General features: G+C 49.9%; 1 protein-coding gene across 3 annotated transcripts in view; it reads left to right on the top strand.

The window, feature by feature from the left end:
* Positions 1-12270: 12270 nt before the first annotated feature.
* The window catches only part of LOC115080677 (zinc finger protein 282-like), an 80078-nt gene continuing 71780 nt past the window's right edge, over positions 12271-20568 (top strand). For 2 of the 3 annotated variants that reach the window (XM_029585035.1, XM_029585033.1), the window contains exons 1-3: positions 12271-12786; positions 13317-13428; positions 14776-14902. In XM_029585035.1, the coding sequence (XP_029440895.1) occupies positions 13405-13428; positions 14776-14902 (151 nt within the window). In that variant the 5' untranslated portion in view covers positions 12271-12786; positions 13317-13404. The other variant, XM_029585034.1, reaches the window with a different exon arrangement.

The following is a 20568-nucleotide window of genomic DNA, read 5'->3' as shown; positions in this document are numbered from 1 at the left end:
GATCTTCATTTCTGAGCACCTTTTGGTGCCCCTCCAGTAATGGTCCCGCCACCCGAAACCCCGTCTCCATCATGCTTGCCACATTTGGAAACCGGGTGCCCGCTCCACAGTTGGAACAGAAGTGGTGAAATTTTCAGTCCTGGAAATCAAACGCCAACAGACTTCCCAACAGTCCCGCTCCCACTTGACTCGCTCCGCCTGATCCGAAGCTAACTCGAAAGGAATGCCCACTCGACCCTGTAGCTAAGCCGATCGCACTACCCGACGCAGAGGAAGGAATCTTAGCATTCATCTGTGTAAGCCACAATCCGACATTCTGCGTACCCCAGGACATGAATTTGTTCTCTTCCATACGATCCCGGAAACACTCGTCATAGTTTACCCATGACCAACCTTCGTATTTCTTACTTGCCACCAAAATCGCATCTGTGTAAGCAAGCATCGGACTATACTGAGCACTATCATGATGCCCTATCACACTTGCGAGCTGCAGGAATGCTCGAATCCAGTTCAACACGTTCCACGTGACCTTTTTATGTGTGCCTGGGAAACGTTGTATCTCCCTCTTCTTTAATTTTTTTCTCCGCCCCCCTCCGACCTTCTAATAACCAAAATATGTCTATGTATTTCCTCTGCCAGATTTTCTTCCGAAGTGCTTTCCACAATTCAGAAAATGTCACCAATGCCGGCACCCGTATCTTGGACCTTGTACCCTTTCTCTATCCCACCACCCGAGGAAGAACTCGATGCGCTAGAAGAAGAAGAAGAGGAGGAAGAAGCGAAGAATCAGACGAACTAGATTTGCTACGCCTGCGCTTGCGCTTAGCCTTAACTTGAACTTTAACCGTCCCACCCTCTGCTGATCTGATCAAGGGAACGGCCGTACCAGACCTCGCTATTCTTTTTTCCGCTCCCTCACCTTCTGGCAACAACATTAACTGACATTAACTGACTCTATTCCCACCCCGGGCTCACCAAGATTCGAAGCACCTGCGCCTCTTTCACCTGATGTGGGATCTGTTGGCCTGGCAACACCTGCAGCAGCCGATCAAGGATCACTGCGCCAGTCTTCGTCACGTGAAGTACTGGGCCCTTCTGCTGAAACCTGAGATCCTGGCATCTGTGAAGACAAAGACACAGCCAAAGTATGGAGATCCATTGTGCCTGCATTGGTAACGTAACCCAACACGGACCGGGCCAGATCCCCCGCTGGACCCCAACCTGAGACTGGACCCAGAGATCGCCATACCCCTGGTAGAGGACACCCGAAGGGGAAGCCTCCCTCGAACCCCGAAGGCCAATAGCCTGAGGGCCACTCCAACTACTTCCCATAGGGGACGACAACCTGGCTTGAGGACCGGAACCCGCCCAGGACACGGTACTGGGCCAAGTCCCCTGTTGGCCCTTGCTTGCAAAACCGGGACCCAGTCGCAGAAGGAGCATTCCATAAAAAGCCCCCATGCCCCATTCACCTGCAAACCCAGGACTGGGAAAACTAGACCTGCCCTCCCAAGGTCTCTCTGGACCACCCATATTTACGCTGAGCCCAGCAGCATCACCAGCCGCGTCCCCTGGCATGTGTCCCATCGCCCCGGCGGCCATCCCCTGTGTGACACCGCCCATCCCTGCACTAGATGTAGCCACTGTTGAGCAAACCGCAGCCACAGGAGGAACTGCTCCAGCAGCGGCCGTCGTTCCCCACCTGTGGCCAGGTTGCCCAGCACTCAGGCCAGGAAACAGGCCTGGGAGAGGAGTATCAGCTCTCCCTGACAGTGCTGAAGCAGGATCAGCACCACCGCTCCCGGACAGCGCTGAGGCCAGAGCAGCTCTCAGCGGCCCCTCTCCCTGATACCGTAGCAGAACGGGAGGGGCCAGGAACGGAAGGGGGAGGCCTTCTGACAACCGGCGGCGCTCCTGTGCCCCTACTGCACATGAGCCGACGCACACTCTTCGGGCCGGATAGTCCCCCACAATGCAGCGGCCGGTGCAGACACCCTTACTGCCTCGGCACTATCTAGCTCCGAAGGAGCGCTGCCCCACGATGCACCCCCTCCCGCTACCATCGCAGCAACGCCTTACTCCTCACCTGATGTCAGGGGGGTTGGGGTGCATCGCCTTGCCTGTTGCACCAAACTCCGCCTCCGCAACGGCTGCCTCCTCAGACTCCATAACACCGCGAGACAGAAAGGACAGTAGTGGCTTCAGAGAGCAACAGAAGGCAAGTGAAGCTGGCCGTTGCTCCCTCAGGAAACCCCCCCGATTGCACCTCCCCCACCAGGCGGCCAATAGGTTCCCGGCTCTCCCCCTCAAGGTTTGAATTCAAACCTTGCCAACCAAGCCAGCCAATGGGCTGGCATGTTGGGCGCAAAAGCCCCACCTTTCGCGCCCAACATGCCACCCTTCCCTCTTTGGTGCCGGCGTGAATCGTGCCTGGCACCCACATTACCCCAGGCACCCTGATATTCTATCAGGGTGCCCGTCTCAAACTGTAGGTCGTCAGCATATAAGAAGAAAGTTATTCCTAGATTCGTCAGTGGGAGCATGCAAATATTGAATAGCATTGCTGAGAGGGCTGAGCCTTGAGGGACACCTGTTTCACACTGGAAAGTGTCAGCTATTTGCTTGCCCAGTTTGACCTAGAATGTTCTGTTAGATAGAAATGAATAGAACCATCTGAGAACCCTGCCTTCGATCCCAGGGTTCTGGGATCCATAACAGGTTATGGTCCACAGCATCAAATGCAGCTGTTAAGTCAATGAGCACAAGGCAATAACATTCATCTGCTTCAAGCCCTCGTAAAACAGAGTCCATTAATGAGGAGTGATGTTTCCTAAATCCAAATTGGTTTGGGGAGAGAGTATTCTGATCTACCAGGTGATTTACAAGGTGGGATAACACTGCTTTCTCAAGAACTTGTGCTAGAAACGGCAAGTTGGATATTGGGTGATGGTTATCCCAGTCGTCAGTACTACCAGTCTTATTTTTTAGGATCAGTTTTATCACCGCTTGTTTTAATCCATGTGGTATCATTCCTTCTGACAGTGAATGATTAATTAAGATTGTGATAACCTGGTGTATTTGTTTGAAGGAACTGGCTGGTATTGGGTCACGCGGGTGAGTAGCCGGTTTAATTTTAGCAATGATTTGACTGATTTCCAGTTTCAGTACTCTGTCGAATGTGGGCCACTTAACCATTAACACACCACAAAAATGAGAGTGAATATTTATTATCCAAAATGTTTACATACAAAAGTATACAATGTCAACAAATTACATCATTATTTACGATAAACCACGTTTATTGAAGATGCCAATAAATATATATTTCTTGCAACAACAACCCTCATACGGGAGCCTTCTTAACACTTGTGTTTTTTCTTTTTCACTTTAAATACATGGAATTTATAACCCAATCCAAAGTGAATAGCTCACCATATGTATTATATAATCATCGGGTTTGTTGCAGTTGTGAACCCTAACTGTTTTTTTTCTTTTTCTTATTCTTTTTCTCTTTTTTTCTTGTTTGTAAAGTTCACACTTCAATTAATTTCTTGTTTTTTTCACACAGTTTTTTCACTGAAAACTATATCCACAGATAAAGAAAAGCCAAAAACCACTTATCATGATGTTGAATCGCATTGCAACTTCATATGCCCTTCTCAAAACGCCCGATTCTGTACCGCAGTTCCAAACTGAAACTGCTTTCTCCAAGAGGAGTTCTATCCGCAGAGTAAAATTTAACTTGAAGCCTGAGCCCCTGATGAGTTCTTTAAACGAAACACACACTGTGTCGGGCGCTGTGGAGAAAGCAGTTTCAGTTTGGAATCTGTTTCAGATTCGCCATCATTGAAACTCTGAATCCTTGAATCCTAAAGGACTACAAATACAACGCTGAACACTAGCCCTTGACAAAGAACGAGGAGCGTTCGAAACATGGATCCATGTCGGGCGTACTGATGGCTTCAGCGACTGCACAAAGTTAAGTTACACGAATCGCACTAAGCAAATTGAAAATATCAAAAAATTTATTACATGACCGATGATTAAATATAAGGCTTTTCATCCTGCAAACTTGCTTATGAGATGAAGCCTATTATGACAGGTCATTATTTACCTTAAGCGTCTGTCCCATATACCTGTAGTACTGGTGAATTTTTGATTGATGACAGTGTGGTATTTTCACCTGAGTACTAATACAAAACATATTTGATATTGGAGTTCATGTGAGTAAAGTTGATTTACTTTTGTATGTAAACATTTTGTATGTAAACATTTTTGATAATAAATATTGACTCTCATTTATGTGATGTGTTAATGGACAACATATGGGAGTTGAATGTAATTCCACCCATATTTTTTTACCTTATTAGGTGGCCACTTAACCATGCCATTCAAATCTTCAGGTGCTTTGTTGGAGAGCTAATAGTGAACTGTGTTTTCAACTTGTTGATTTTGTCTAGTAGTGCGGCGACATGTTCATCACAAGAGGTTTTTGTGAAGTTGTTGTTTCTTGAGATGGAAGATGGGTCTTTAATTACATTTTTTACAGTCTCAAAGAGCAGTTTAGAATTCAATATAACCCCGTGAATTTGTTTAGCTTTTTTGCTTTATTGGTTAGTCTTCGGTATTTTGGAAGGAAAGATTTATATTTTCCCAGGGATTCAGCAGAGGAGCATTTCTACCATTGTTTCTCTAACTTTCTTAGGTTCTGTTTAGTGCTTCTTAATTTATCATTGTACCAGGGCTTCTTATGTTTGGAGTTATTCCATTCATTGTTAATAGTTTTCGTCTGGACTGGACTAAGGTTTTTCAGCAATGTCATTGGCAATCTTATCCCAGGAATCAAAAGTCGATGTGCCATCGGTTTGATTTAGTTCATGGATCTTTTTTTTACTATTGCTTCACAAAGTACTTCCATCTCTGTCTTTTTCCTGAAGGTATAGGTATGTATATTCTCTATTCTATTATGGATTTGGTTGGTGAAGGCTATATCCGCTTTTATTAATTAGTGATCAGACCAGGGCAATATCATGTGCAAGGTATTGATTAGGCGGGTACTTGTATTGGCAAATATTAGGTCTAGAGTGTGACCTGCATTGTGTGTGGCTTTCGAGACAAATTGTGACCATCCCAGGGCCTCCATTATGATGCGAGTACGGGGAATGCGTCGCTTGCTCGAGGAAGGTGAGCCCTTGGACTATGGCGTGACCCCAGAGCGAAACTCCAAGGAAAACACCATGGGAGGCGAGCGGTTCAGGCACGGCCTGGACTCGGAACGTGGAACATAGCTTGGAACTTGGAATGTAGCTGAGTCTTGGAACATAACTTGGATCTTAGAACATAGCTTGAATCTTGGAACACCACTGGAAGCTTGGAACGAGTCTCATTCGGACTGCTGCTGACCCTGAACGCAATGCTGGTCTCAGGGGTAGCCCTCTGGCCACTCGATAGCTGCTTGGGAACGACGAGTGCATCAGGTCAGACGAAGGCCGAGGACAGGACACGGCATGACATGGAACTCGGACGAAGACACAGGAGACTCAAAGGACTTGACACGAAGACTTGGAACTGGAGACGAGGACTCAGAAGACTTGGAACTGGAGACGAATCAGGAACAGGAGGAGTCCAGCCTCCCAGGGCACTGTACCTCAGCTCCCTAGACAGCCCCCCGTGGGCTGGTCGCGGACCACGCTGTCCCACTGCGCACCCTACACAACCCGCCACAGGTCGGTTGCGGACCACGCGGGGAGCGGGACGGGCTCAGGATGGACTCAGAAGAAGACAGGAGTCAGGACATAACTTGGAACTCATAACAAGGCTTGGAACAAGGAAAGGCGATCCGCTGGCTGGTCAAGCTCCACGAGCCCAGAACAAGGAACACGAAGAGGAACTCAAGACTTATCTTGGAACTTGAACATAAGAACATAAGAAATTGCCATGCTGGGTCAGACAAGGGTCCATCAAGCCCAGCATCCTGTTTCCAACAGAGGCCAAACCAGGCCATAAGAACCTGGCAATTACCCAAACACTAAGAAGATCCCATGCTACTGATGCAATTAATAGCAGAGGCCATTCCCTAAGTAAACGTAATTAATAGCCGTTAATGGACTTCTCCTCCAAGAACTTATCCAAACCTTTTTTGAACCCAGCTACACTAACTGCACTAACCACATCCTCTGGTAACAAAGTCCAGAGCTTTATTGTACGTTGAGTGAAAAAGAACTTTCTCCGATTAGTCTTAAATGTGCTACTTGCCAACTTCATGGAATGCCCCCTAGTCCTTCTGTTATCTGAAAGTGTAAATAACAGAGTCACATCTACTTGTTCAAGACCTCTCATGATCCTAAAGACCTCTATTATATCCCCCCTCAGCCGTCTCTTCTCCAAGCTGAACAGCCCTAACCTCTTCAGCCTTTCCTCATCCGGGAGCTGTTCCATCCCCTTTATCATTTTGGTTGCCCTTGGAACTTAAAACTCTAGGAACATGGATGGATTCCGAGGACTTGATCCAGCGAACATGGACTTGGAAACAGGCCCTGTTCCAGCGTAGTGGTCAATAACCAGCCACAGGCGGCTGTGCAGGAATGAGGAGTAACACCAGAAAAGTAGGTAGTAGCAAAAATCAGGCAGGAGGATTATTTGGGGAGAGCAGTCCCCCTGAATGAATATAAGGCAGAAGCCCTCCAGCAGGCCGGTTTGTGTGCCCAGCTGGAGCCATGGATTAACAAAGAAGCAGCTCAGAGCAGGGCAGGGTGACCTGACCTTCTCCACGCCGGGGCAGGGTAGTTAATGGGAAACCAAGATATTATCGCAGCTATACACGCATGCACGACTTTGGACCTATGCTATTACACTGTTTTGTGTGTGTGAGTGTGGACCTGGGAGAGGTCACTTTATCTCCCTGTGCCTCAGCTCTAATCCCCGGCTCTGTCACTGACTCTCTGTGTGTGACCCTGGGGGAGTCACTTTATCTCCCTGTGCCTCAGCTCTAATCCCCGGCTCTGTCACTGACTCTCTGTGTGTGACCCTGGGGGAGTCACTTTATCTCCCTGTGCTTCAGCTCTAAACCCCTGCTCTGTCACTGTGTGTGACCCTGGAGGGAGTCACTTTATCTCCCTGTGTCTCAGCTCTAATCCCCGGCTCTGTCCCTTACTATCTGTGTGTGACCCTGGGGGAGTCACTTTATCTCCCGGTGCCTCAGCTCTAATCCCCGGCTCTGTCCCTTCCTCTCTGTGTGACCCTGGGGGAGTCACTTTATCTCCCTGTGCCTCAGCTCTAATCCCCGGCTCTGTCACTGACTCTCTTTGTGTGACCCTGGGGGAATCACTTTATCTCCCTGTGCCTCAGCTCTAATCCCCGGCTCTGTCCCTGGCATTGTGCGTGTGTGACCCTGGGGGAGTCACTTTATCTCCCTGTGCCTCAGCTCTAATCCCCGGCTCTGTCACTGACTCTCTTTGTGTGACCCTGGGGGAGTCACTTTATCTTCCTGTGCCTCAGCTCTAATCCCCGGCTCTGTCACTGACTCTCTGTGTGTGACCCTGGGGGAGTCACTTTATCTCCCTGTGCCTCAGCTCTAGTCCCCGGCTCTGTCACTGACTCTCTGTGTGTGACCCTGGGGGAGTCACTTTATCTCCCTGTGCTTCAGCTCTAAACCCCTGCTCTGTCACTGTGTGTGACCCTGGAGGGAGTCACTTTATCTCCCTGTGCCTCAGCTCTAATCCCCGGCTCTGTCACTGACTCTCTTTGTGTGACCCTGGGGGAGTCACTTTATCTCCCTGTGCCTCAGCTCTAATCCCCGGCTCTGTCACTGACTCTCTTTGTGTGACCCTGGGGGAGTCACTTTATCTCCCTGTGCCTCAGCTCTAATCCCCGGCTCTGTCCCTGGCATTGTGTGTGTGTGTGTGTGTGTGACCCTGGGGAAGTCACTTTATCTCCCTGTGCCTCAGCTCTAATCCCCGGCTCTATCACTGACTCTCTTTGTGTGACCCTGGGGGAGTCACTTTATCTCCCTGTGCCTCAGCTCTAATCCCCGGCTCTATCACTGACTCTCTTTGTGTGACCCTGGAGGGAGTCACTTCATCTCCCTGTGCCTCAGCTCTAATCCCCGGCTCTGTCCCTGGCATTGTGTGTGTGTGTGACCCTGGGGGAGTCACTTTATCTCCCTGTGCCTCAGCTCTAATCCCCGGCTCTATCACTGACTCTTTTTGTGTGACCCTGGGGGAGTCACTTTATCTCCCTGTGCCTCAGCTCTAATCCCCGGCTCTATGACTGACTCTCTTTGTGTGACCCTGGAGGGAGTCACTTTATTTCCTGTGCCTCAGCTCTAATCCCCGGCTCTGTCACTGACTATGTGTGTGTGACCCTGGGGGAGTCACTTTGTGTGACCCTGGGGGAGTCACTTTATCTCCCTGTGCCTCATCTCTAATCCCTGGCTCTGTCACTGACTCTCTGTGTGACCCTGGGGGAGACACTTTATCTCCCTGTGCCTCAGCTCTAATCCCCGGCTCTGTCACTGACTCTCTGTGTGTGACCCTGGGAGAGTCACTTTATCTCCCTGTGCCTCAGCTCTAATCCCCGGCTCTGTCACTGACTCTCTCTGTGTGACCCTGGGGGGAGTCACTTTATCTCCCTGTGCCTCATCTCTAATCCCCAGCTCTGTCACTGAGTCTCTGTGTGTGACCCTGGGGGAGTCACTTTATCTCCCTGTGCCTCATCTCTAATCCCCGGCTCTGTCACTGACTCTCTGTGTGTGACCCTGGGGGAATCACTTTATCTCCCTGTGCCTCAGCTCTAATCCCCGGCTCTGTCACTGACTCTCTGTGTGTGACCCTGGGGGGAGTCACTTTTAGGGATGTGAATCGTTTTAGGACGATTAAAATTATCGTCCGATAATTTTAATATCGTCTTAAACCGTTATGGAACACAATACAATAGAGATTCTAACGATTTATCGTTATAAATCGTTAGAATCGTGAGCCGGCACACTAAAACCCCCTAAAACCCACCCCCGACCCTTTAAATTAAATCCCCCACCCTCCCGAACCCCCCCCCAAATGAGTTAAATAACCTGCGGGTCCAGCGGCGGTCCGGAACGGCAGCGGTCCGGAACGGGCTCCTGCTCCTGAATCTTGTTGTCTTCAGCCGGCGCCATTTTCCAAAATGGCGCCGAAAAATGGCGGCGGCCATAGACGAACACGATTGGACGGCAGGAGGTCCTTCCGGACCCCCGCTGGACTTTTGGCAAGTCTCGTGGGGGTCAGGAGGCCCCCCACAAGCTGGCCAAAAGTTCCTGGAGGTCCAGCGGGGGTCAGGGAGCGATTTCCCGCCGCGAATCGTTTTCGTACGGAAAATGGCGCCGGCAGGAGATCGACTGCAGGAGGTCATTCAGCGAGGCGCCGGAACCCTCGCTGAACGACCTCCTGCAGTCGATCTCCTGCCGGCGCCATTTTCCGTACGAAAACGATTCGCGGCGGGAAATCGCTCCCTGACCCCCGCTGGACATCCAGGAACTTTTGGCCAGCTTGTGGGGGGCCTCCTGACCCCCACGAGACTTGCCAAAAGTCCAGCGGGGGTCCGGAAGGACCTCCTGCCGTCCAATCGTGTTCGTCTATGGCCGCCGCCATTTTTCGGCGCCATTTTGGAAAATGGCGCCGGCTGAAGACAACAAGATTCAGGAGCAGGAGCCCGTTCCGGACCGCTGCCGTTCCGGACCGCCGCTGGACCCGCAGGTTATTTAACTCATTTGGGGGGGGTTCGGGAGGGTGGGGGATTTAATTTAAAGGGTCGGGGGTGGGTTTTAGGGGGTTTTAATGTGCCGGTTTTGCGATTTTTAGATTTTTTCACGATTTTTCACGATTTTTCACGATATTTTACCCCCCCAAACGGCAACAATACGATTCCCTCCCCCTCCCAGCCGAAATCGATCGTTAAGACGATCGAGGACACGATTCACATCCCTAGTCACTTTATCTCCCTGTGCCTCAGCTCTAATCCCTGGCTCTGTCCCTGACTCTCTGTGTGTGACCCTGGGGGAGTCACTTTATCTCCCTGTGCCTCAGCTCTAATCCCCGGCTCTGTCCCTGACTCTCTGTGTGTGACCCTGGGGGGAGTCACTTTATCTCCCTGTGCCTCAGCTCTAATCCCCAGCTCTGTCACTGACTCTCTGTGTGTGACCCTGGGGGGAGTCACTTTATCTCCCTGTACCTCAGCTCTAATCCCCAGCTCTGTCACTGACTCTCTGTGTGTGACCCTGGGGGAGTTACTTTACCTCCCTGTGCCTCAGCTCTAATCCCCAGCTCTGTCACTGACTCTCTGTGTGTGACCCTGGGGGGAGTCACTTTATCTCCCTGTGCCTCAGCTCTAATCCCTGGCTCTGTCCCTGACTCTCTGTGTGTGACCCTGGGGGAGTTACTTTACCTCCCTGTGCCTCAGCTCTAATCCCCAGCTCTGTCACTGACTCTCTGTGTGACCCCTGGGGAGTCACTTTATCTCCCTGTGCCTCAGCTCTAATCCCCAGCTCTGTCACTGACTCTCTGTGTGTGACCCTGGGGGAGTCACTTTATCTTCCTGTGCCTCAGCTCTAATCCCCGGCTCTGTCACTGACTCTGTGTGTGACCCTGGGGAGTCACTTTATCTCCCTGTGCCTCAGCTCTAATCCCCGGCTCTGTCCCTGACTCTGTGTGACCCTGGGGGAGTCACTTTATCTCCCTGTGCCTCAGCTCTAATCCCCGGCTCTGTCACTGACTCTGTGTGTGACCCTGGGGGGAGTCACTTTATCTCCCTGTGCCTCAGCTCTAATCCCCGCCTCTGTCACTGACTCTCTATGTCTGACCCTGGGGGAGTCACTTTATCTCCCTGTGCCTCAGCTCTAATCCCCGGCTCTGCCTCTGATTCTCTGTGTGTGACCCTGGGGGGAGTCACTTTAACTGCATGTGCGTTGGGTCCAATCCAGGCTTGAAACAGTTAATTAAGAATACTTGTTTGTTTTTCTTCTCCCTCTATCAGGTTGCAGGTTTTCATGTCCTCCTCTGAGAAACTGGAAATCAAAATTTCCATTTAGCCAAAAACCAAACCAAACCAAAACTGCTCCTAGAATTCATCTCAAAAGTGATCATTGGATGGAAGACCCCCTGACCCCCAGGGATCTGTGAATTCAAATCAAAGCTGCAGATTGATTATTTATTCAATTGTTATTATATATCTAACTCCTGCTTTGGAAGCTTAGATTGTTCCCATTCATTTGCCTACTACAACTCCCTGCATGCACTGGGCAAAAGCAGGAACTGGATCAGCCTGTTCGGTTGACCTGGGAGAGATGAGCTGGCCACCCTAACTGATCCTGTTTTACTTCTCATTGAATGCTGGGAATTGTAGTTTTTCTCCTTCCCCCAAGAAAAGCACAGGATCTGGTCTGAAATAGGTAAAAAAAAAAAAAAAAAAAAAGCACAGGATCTGGTCTGAAATAGGTAAAAAAAAAAAAAAAAAAAAAGCACAGGATCTGGTCTGAAATAGGTAAAAAAAAAAAAAAAAAAAAAAGCACAGGATCTGTGTGTTCTATCATGCGCTTGGGGGGTGGGACCGGGATAAAAGCAGAATTAGCTCAGCCTAACTAGCAGACATGGGAGAGTGGCTGCAATCTGTCAGATCTGCTCGGCCTGCTACTTTACTCCCACATGCCTTACAGGCAGCTGGGGTGGGTGATAAAATCAGGAGCGAAGGATCTGCCGGAAATGAGTCCCATCCCCACCCTGTTTTTTTTTTTATTTTCAGGGTTATATCTGCAATGAATATGCATCAGATGGAATTTGCATGTGCTGCCTCCGTTATATGCAAATCCCAGAGGACAGGATGGAGCGGGTTTGGGACCCACTGCCCTGGCTGGAAGGGATGCTTTAAGATGTACCTGCCCCTCCTCAAATCTGCCAGGAGTTTAGGGATGTCCCCTCTTGGGGTTTATTAATCTCCACACAGACTCGTGGGGACGCCTGCCTGAGAGGGATGTGACACAGCCCCTGTCCTGGCTTCCTCCCCCCTTGCATGCTGGAAGTTGTAGTTTCAGACGTTTTCCCTGTAAGAGAGGGAAGGGAATTTTAATAAAATGTTAGGATTTTGAAAAAAAAAAAAAAAAAAAGAGAGGGAAGGGGGAGTGGAGTCGTAGCCTAGTGGTCAGAGCAATGGGCCCTGAACGAGGGAAGCCAGGGTTCAGTTCCCACTCAGGGATTGCAAAGGCAAATTACCTCTCTCTCCAACGACAATAAACATGGAAAGAGAGGGAAGGGACTGCATTTCCCTGCATGCAAAGAAAGGGCAGGGAGGAAACCCGGAACTGGCTTTGCCTCTCTGGGTTGTGCCTGGGAAGAAGCAGTCACCCTCGTAGGCTAGCGGCAGCCAGCACGGCTTCCCCCCCCCACTCGAGCCAGCCCCTCCTCCGCTTTGCAAAAGGAGGAAGCTGCTGCCGCTGCCTGGCTCCTTGCAAGGCTGGAAAAAAAATCAAATTCCCCCCTCCCGTTCTATCAGCAGCTGATGTGATCTTTAACGATCCCCCCCCCCCCCCCCAGTACCACACACAGAGGAAGGAAGGAGTGGGAGAAGGGGGGCAGGGGAAGCAGGTCACACACTATGAAGCGTGGGCAGTGCCAACTGAAAGGGCGTCCGCCCGGATCGGTTCTGGATCGAGGGCTGAGCTCTCCCCTGGCGGTGACCTTCCTGTAGACTTTAAATCCCCAAATTATACACCGCAGAGCGCAAACAGGAGGAGCCGAGGCTGCCGATTCCAGCCTTCCCCGGGTAAGATGGCTCCGAGTCCAATACTGGCACAGGCTGGGGATCATCCCGTGCCCGATGATGCGGCCCTGAGCTCGCAGCACGAGGTCATGTTTATGCCACCGACTTCCTCGGCTGTCATTGCCCGTTTGCCCAAGGTTAGAGATACCACGTCTGCCCTGCCAGGCCCTGGGCTTTGTTTGGTTTATTTTTAAGTGCATGTTTGGGGGGGGGGGTGGGGAGGGGGATGCAGGGGTCTCTGCACGTCAGACTCCGTCTTCTAGGTGCCGCCTCACCCCCAGAGAGGCTGAGCTGGTCCTGGTGCACGCTGGGAGATGTAGTTCCTACTCCTTAGGGGGCATGGGAAGTGCAGCTCCATGCATGCAAGGGTGTACAGGTGGGGGTGGGGGTGGGGCCAGAAAGACTGGATCTCGGCCTCTCCAGACTGCCCCCCTTACCCCCTACTACCAGTCTTTGTTACCTCTGATTGTGGGACTGCAGAGGGGAGGAGGAAGTCTTATTGTTAACGATTCCTTGTTAAACTTTTTCCACAGGCTGAGGCAAAGGGCAGAACCAAAGTTGGCTGATCCCCTGGCATCTGCCCACCACCTGGCCTCTCCTGTAAAGTAACTGCGGACCGCCATGGCTGAGCCCACCTGCCCTCAGGTAGGAAGCCGTCTCTGCGGGTATCCGAGACCCCGGGCTCCACTGGTTGATATTGGGGTTCGGGGGTGGGGGATAGTGTGGCAGTAAGCTAACCCAGGGAAATTTGGCTTCTTGGCGGGCCAAGCTCCTCTGGCCGAGACCCAGTTTTTGACTTTGAATCCCGATGCATCGTGGGATTTGTGGTTCCCTGCCAAGGAGGCCTCCAGGAGAAAGGCCGTGCTGGGTTGGCCTCCTAGAGGTAGCCCCCCCACAGGAAACGGAGCTCAACCTACCTAGGGAGGGAGGGTACCCGGGTAGTCAGGGTGCGGCTGAACCCATCCTAGTATCACCCCTTTCCCTGCCCACCCCATTGTATCTGTGGGCTTGCAGTTTCCTGCTTTATGGTCAATCAATCAAGCCGGCAGTCTCTGGTTTTGCCCCCGTTGCATGCTGGGAGTTGTAGTTTGCTTTCCTCCAGCTTCTTTTGGGTTTCTTCATAGGCTTTCACTCCCAGCTTCCCCCATTTTTCCCCCTATCACAATGACAGTTCTTTGTTGTTGGAGGGTGGGAGCGGAGCTGCAAGCTGCTGTTGCCTCTCTCGAGCCCTGACATGTGGCCTCCAAGGTTGCTGTGACGAGGGTGACCAATATTCCTTTTCTGGGGAGAGGGGAAGGGGCGCAGAGTAGAAGGAAGGACTGTGAGTGCTACCTCCGCAACAGCTCCCAGCTCTGGTTGGCCCAAAGGGCACGTACTGGTCGTAGGCAATGAGCCTGGATCTCCTGCCCTCTCTGCCTTTTCCCTGACTGAAACCTCGATGGGTCCCCAGAAACTGGGGTAGGCCGGCAGCTTCTTTTTATCTCGACACGGGGAATGTAAACGAGTTTATCATGAGCTCCACAGGGGAAACTGAGTCCGTACTGGGAACATATTAGTTTGCTAACAGAGCCAGGCTGGATTTTTACTAGCCACCCCCCCCCCCCCCCCCCCGGCACACCTCTCTCTGAAAGGCAGGAAGAGCAAGTCCAGGGATGCCCTGAGGGTGACACCAGGACTAAGTCAGCCCATCCCCAATGACCCAGACTCTGTTGGCGATCCTCTTTTGATAAGTGTGTGTGGGGAGGGGAGGGGATTTATGTAAAGAGAGCCAGACTTGTGTTTTTCTCCGGAGATGGGACCAGCTCCTTCTGGGAGCCATGATTGTAAAGTAAAGCCCCCACCCTCAAACACGGCAGGACCCCACCCCCCCTCGAGAAAGATACCACCGGCCGCAAACCAACATTTAATACTAAGGACGCCCCCCCAGTCCCCTCCCCTTTCTTCTGCTTCCAGAGGGGGGCGGAATTAATGGCGTGCGGCTTGCGGTTCCAGGTGGCGGTGGCCTTCAGCGACGTGGCGGTGTATTTCTCGGAGGAGGAGTGGGGGCGCCTGGAGGACTGGCAGAAGGAGCTCTACGGCAACGCCATCCGGGAGATCCATGCGGCCCTCGTATCGCTGGGTAAGGACCAGAGGCTCTGGCGAGTTTCGGGGGGCGGGGGGGCCATCTTCTCTGGCCCCCGTCCGGATGGATCCTTCAGAGTCCTTCTCCTTACAGCCGGGGCAAGTTCTAAGGGGGGGGGGGTGTGCCCCAGGACCAGGGGCCCCAGTCAGCACAGGGGTAGGGGAGAAGCGCTCGGGATTTAGCGAGCTCTCATAAAGTACCGGCGGCTGAGATTTGCAACACAAGGGATCATTGCGTGCCGAGGAAATGCTTCAAGGGGGCGTGGGAGAGAGCAAGCCAGCGACTGGGCTGAGAGGTTGGGACACAGGGGGCGGTGGGGGTAAAAGAGGCGGACAATGTCTGTCTGAATACCCAGGATGGTGGAGGCCTGAAGAGGGGCCTTCAGGTGGTCCGGCTTGTACTGCCGGAAGCTGAACGCTGGCCTTGGGGAGATCAGCAGGGTTGGTTTTAGCACTTTTTTTTTTTAAATTGAAAATATTGTTCTGATGTAGCTGCCACTTTTCGCTTCTCTCCCACTGCCCCAGTTGATATGTCGACTGGAGAGAATGAATTTTTCTAAAGTACTTTTAGAAAGACATTTCAGTGTTGCTTGCGAAATCTCGCTGGCTTGATACACGGCTGAAAGCCTTTTAATTCAATTATTTCTTTTCTTTACATCACCTGCCCAACTGGTGGGGCTACGGCAGCACAAGCTTCCCCCCCCCATATTTTGTCCTGCCTCCCTTTGCCTTACATCTCTCCCCCCCATCCAGTCTGGCTGTTGCAGAGAGAGCCCCGTCACTGGGCGGACCGCGGTTCTCACTGGGACCCGGGCAGCTGGCATGAGCGTCGGGCAATGGCTGGGACCCTCCCCTGGCTGGGGGAAGAGACCCTCACGGCCTTAGGAGAGATGGGGTGGAGGGCAGTGTAGCTCACGTTGCGGATAGCCCAAAGAATAGGAGAGGGGTCTGGACGGCAGTTTCCAGATTTGTGGGTGCGCGAGGAAAGCAAAGAGAAGTCACTTAGGAGGGTGCACACAGACATAGGGTTCACGTATGTGGTTTTTTTTATCGATAAGATCTTCACCGCCAGTAATGAAGCCATTTCAAGATGGCAGGATGAACTCCATTTTTAAAACTAAGTCCTCCTCCTCCCCAGCTTTATTAGAAAAGCATCAGGCTTGATCCCTGATGGTAAATCGAGAAACATAGAAACCTGAGGGCAGAAAAAGACCCATCCATCACTTCTTAGAGATTCCCTGTAATTATCCCAGGCTTTCTTGAATTCAAATACTGTTTTTTGTCTCCACCATTTCCACTGGGAGACTGTTCCACACATCCACCACTCTCTCTCTGTAAAGAAATATTTTCTAAGATTACTACTCAATCTACCCCCTTTCAACCTCATCACATGTCCCCTTATTCTAGACCATTCTTTCAGTTCAAAGAGGCTCACCTCCTGGGCATGGAAACCTTTGGGATATTTGAATGTCTCTATCCTATCTCCCCTATCTCGCCTTTCCTCCAGGGTGTACATGTCTATCCCCCGATGCTTTAGAATGAAGACCACTGACCATTTTAGTAGCCAACTCCATCCTGTTTCTATCCTTCTGAAGGTGGGGTCTCCAGAATTGTACTCAGTATTCCCAGTGAGGTCTCACCAGGGACCTCTACAGGGGCAATCTCACCTCCCTTTTTCTGCTGACCATTCCTCTCCCTATGCAGCCACGCATTTTTCTGGCTTTTACAGTCGCTTTATCCACCTGTTTGACCACCTTAAGATCATCAGATACTATTACCCCCAGATCCCGCTCTTCCTTTGTGCTTAGAAAAATTCCTCTTCCAATACAGATCCTCAGGGATCTGTAGTGGGACCCTTACTTTTCAATATATTTATAAATGATCTGGAAAGAAATACGACGAGTGAGATAATCAGATTTGCAGATGACACAAAATTGTTCAGAGTAGTTAAATCACAAGCAGATTGTGATAAATTGGAGGAAGACCTTGTGAGATTGGAAAATTGGGCATCCAAATGGCAGATGAAATTTAATGTGGACAAGTGCAAGGTGATGCATATAGGGAAAAATAACCCTTGCTGTAGTTACACAATGTTAGGTTCCATATTAGGTGCTACTACCCAAGAAAGAGATCTAGACATCATAGTGGATAACACATTGAAATCGTCAGCTCAGTGTGCTGCGGCAGTCAAAAAAGCAAACAGAATGTTGGGAATTATTAGAAAGGGAATGGTGAATAAAACGGAAAATGTCATAATGCCTCTGTATCGCTCCATGGTGAGACCACACCTTGAATACTGTGTACAATTTTGGTTGCCGCATCTCAAAAAAGATATAGTTGCAATGGAGAAGGTACAGAGAAGGGCAACCAAAATGATAAAGGGGATGGAACAGCTCCCCTATGAGGAAAGGCTGAAGAGGTTAGGACTTTTCAGCTTGGAGAAGAGACGACTGAGGGGGGATATGATAGAGGTGTTTAAAATCATGAGAGGTCTAGAACGGGTAGATGTGAATCGGTTATTTACTCTTTCGGATAGTAGAAAGACTAGGGGTCACTCCATGAAGTTAGCATGGGGCACATTTAAAACTAATCGGAGAAAGTTCTTTTTTACTCAACGCACAATTAAACTCTGGAATTTGTTGCCAGAGGATGTGGTCAGTGCAGTTAGTGTAGCTGGGTTTAAAAAAGGATTGGACAAGTTCTTGGAGGAGAAGTCCATTACCTGCTATTAAGTTCACTTAGAGAATAGCCACTGCCATTAGCAATGGTAACATGGACTAGACTTAGTCTTTGGGTACTTGCCAGGTTCTTATTTATTTATTTATTTATAGTTTTTTTATACCGATTTTCCTGCATAAAATGCATATCAAACCGGTTTACAATGAAACAGAATAAGCAGGAAGTAAAATTCCTTAGTCTAATACATTTAAACGTCAATAATGAAATAATTTTAAACAAAGCAAAAAGCTAAATAACATTAATAAAAGATAAATTATTAACATAAACATAAATATAATTATATTAGAAGGAGCACAAAGGTTAGCACGAAGGGGAGCACAAAGGGGAAAACCCCTTTGTCGCGCGACGCCTGGTATAATCGCGCCATTAATCGGGTCTCCGCTGGCTGGTCGTCATGACGTCGGGGGGGGGCGGGTCTTCACATCGCTGATTTTCTCTTTTAACATCTCAGTTCATTTTTACTATTTTTTTGTGTCTTTTTCTCACAAGATGTAGTTTTCTTATGGCCTGGATTGGCCACTGTTGGAAACAGGATGCTGGGCTTGATGGACCCTTGGTCTGACCCAGTATGGCATGTTCTTATGCTCTTACTGCACCTCTCCCTTGGACTTTTGCAGCCAAAATGCAGGACTCTGCATGTTTTAGGATGAAATCTTAGCTGCCAGATCTTGGGCCATTCCTCGAGCTTCACCAGATCCCTCCTCGTGTTTTCCACTCCTTCCTGGCTGTCCGCCCTGTTACAGATTTTGGTATCCATAGGCAAAAAAGACAAACCTTCCCCAACAATCCTTCAGTTATGGCCCTCAAAAACTGTTGAAAAGAAAGGACGGGTCCCTGAGGCGCAGCACTAGTAACAACCTCCTCCTCTGAGAAACCTCCATTTACCTACTACCCTTTGTCGCCTCTCACTCAGCCAATTTCTAGCCCAGTCAGTCACGCACAATTGATTTATAAGTCTTCGGGGCTGAACCGTGTCAAAGGCCTCGCTGAAATCCAAGTACATTGTGGCTAGCGTTCTTCCTTGATCTGAGCCTCAATCCTTCGAGCAACAAACTCATCGATTCCTCCCCCGGGCTTCGCATACTCCCCATCCTTTCAAAGGCCGTTTACAGTAGGAAGGTGGCCTTCGTTGAATACAAGTCAGGAAGCCAATCGGAATCAGGTGGGATTTGTTTCAGATTTCTGAAAACAAATACGAACGGCCAGGGCTCCCCACTCCCAAACGCACGCATTATTTACAACTAGCGTGTGCTGTTTTCCAAAACGAAAAATGAATTTATAAAACCCCACAAAACAAAAAAAAAAAATGCATTAAAAAAATTCTCCAGAAACGGATGACTGGAACAAAACGTTTTTTTTCTGCAAACATCCCTAACACCTAAGGGGACAATTTCCAGTAAAGCTCCCTAGGGACAGCTGCCTCAATCTGTAGCAAATGTTCAAGTAGAAACTCCCCTTGTGGTTTGCACTTTCTGTATTTGTGCCTGAAGTGTACGTAGGGAAATGGGCACATATGTTACATGGTTGTGCCCCCAGGAATGCCTGTTTTTGAAAGTGGCTCATTACAGCTGTCTAGTTAAAGTAGGCAGCTGATTTAGTGACTCTGCAAGGTGCAAGTTAAACCCCAGGGGGCCTAGCCAACTACTAGCTGGTTAGATTCCTCTGAAAATGGCCTTCCTGGTGTTTCTGGCAAACCTGGCTCACTGACACCTTGACAAGACTCACTGTCCACCCAATGCTTGTGCTCCAAAAAAATAAATAAAGTTGACGGGAGTAGTAATGACAGAGCAAATCAAACAGAGGAGCAGCAGTTCTGGAATCAGTTTAGTAATCCCAAGCTGTGGAAATGGCACGGTCCCTCAGTCACTGTTCAAAAAAACAGTTCAATATCGAAAGTATTAAACTTCCATGGGAAAACCATATCTTCTCAGAGTCGCAGTCCATTTCTCTGTATCCACTTTCCAAGATTCCAAACCAGGAAAAGTAGTTCCCGCTATCATCATTTTGTTTCACAGGTTTGTATTCTTACTCAGAGTGGATATTGTAGCCAATACCCCAATTCATTTTAAAGTCACACTTCCCAGATTCACTTCGCCCAGATTCAGTGGGAAGCCAGATTAGTTGGCACACAGTTTTTCTCTCTGTTAAGTGTCGTCACGGCCAATTCTCCCCTTTCTCTCATCCCCAAAGTCTCTTTTCCCAAAAGTTTCTCCACTGGGGCAGGTACTTTCCTTCCACCCACTGCTATGGTTTTGAGGTGTTTGAGTGGATCCTTGGGTGCTGTGGTGGTGACCACTCCCACGGGGAGGAGCCCCGTGGGGAACCACAGTACTAGGCTAGACTCGAGACACGCAAACACAGAGATTTGTCTTTTATTATACGGCTGAGAGATACCACCAGAGGTGGCAGTAGCGAGGTGATCCAGAGGTAGCAGTCCAGGGACCCTCGGCAGAGGGGACCCGTCTCACAGAGATAGTATAGGGAGATCCGGATGCAGGTTCTCAGTGCAGCAGAGCTGTAGATGAGACAGACTGACAATGTTAGATTACTCACTAACGGGCCGTTCCCTGTACGTACCCGGATCAGTCCAGACTGTGGGTTGAACCTCCTTTCCAGCAGGTGGAGACAGACTAAAACTGAAAGGATATCCTATATGAGGACAGAGCCTATCCTGTAACCCTTCAGTATTTGTCTGTCTCCAGCAGGTGTAGCAGCTCACCCTTCGGTCTCCTGATTTCGGCTAGTTAGCTGTCTTTTTTTTCTCTTTCGTGGAGCAAGCAAGTACTTCTTCTGTAGTTTCTGTTTGGCTGTTCTTTCTGGGAAAAAAAAAAAAAGATTTTTTTAAATCAGCACCTAGTCTTTTTCTGTGCAGGAGACGCTAGCCGTCTCCTGGCTCTTGCCGGACTCAGGGGGGCTTCGCCCCTT

Source organism: Rhinatrema bivittatum, chromosome 19 (assembly GCF_901001135.1).
Source record: "Rhinatrema bivittatum chromosome 19, aRhiBiv1.1, whole genome shotgun sequence".
NCBI lineage: Eukaryota > Metazoa > Chordata > Amphibia > Gymnophiona > Rhinatrematidae > Rhinatrema > Rhinatrema bivittatum.
Note: the sequence above shows the minus strand (reverse complement) of the source record. Positions and strands in the feature narration are given on the sequence as shown.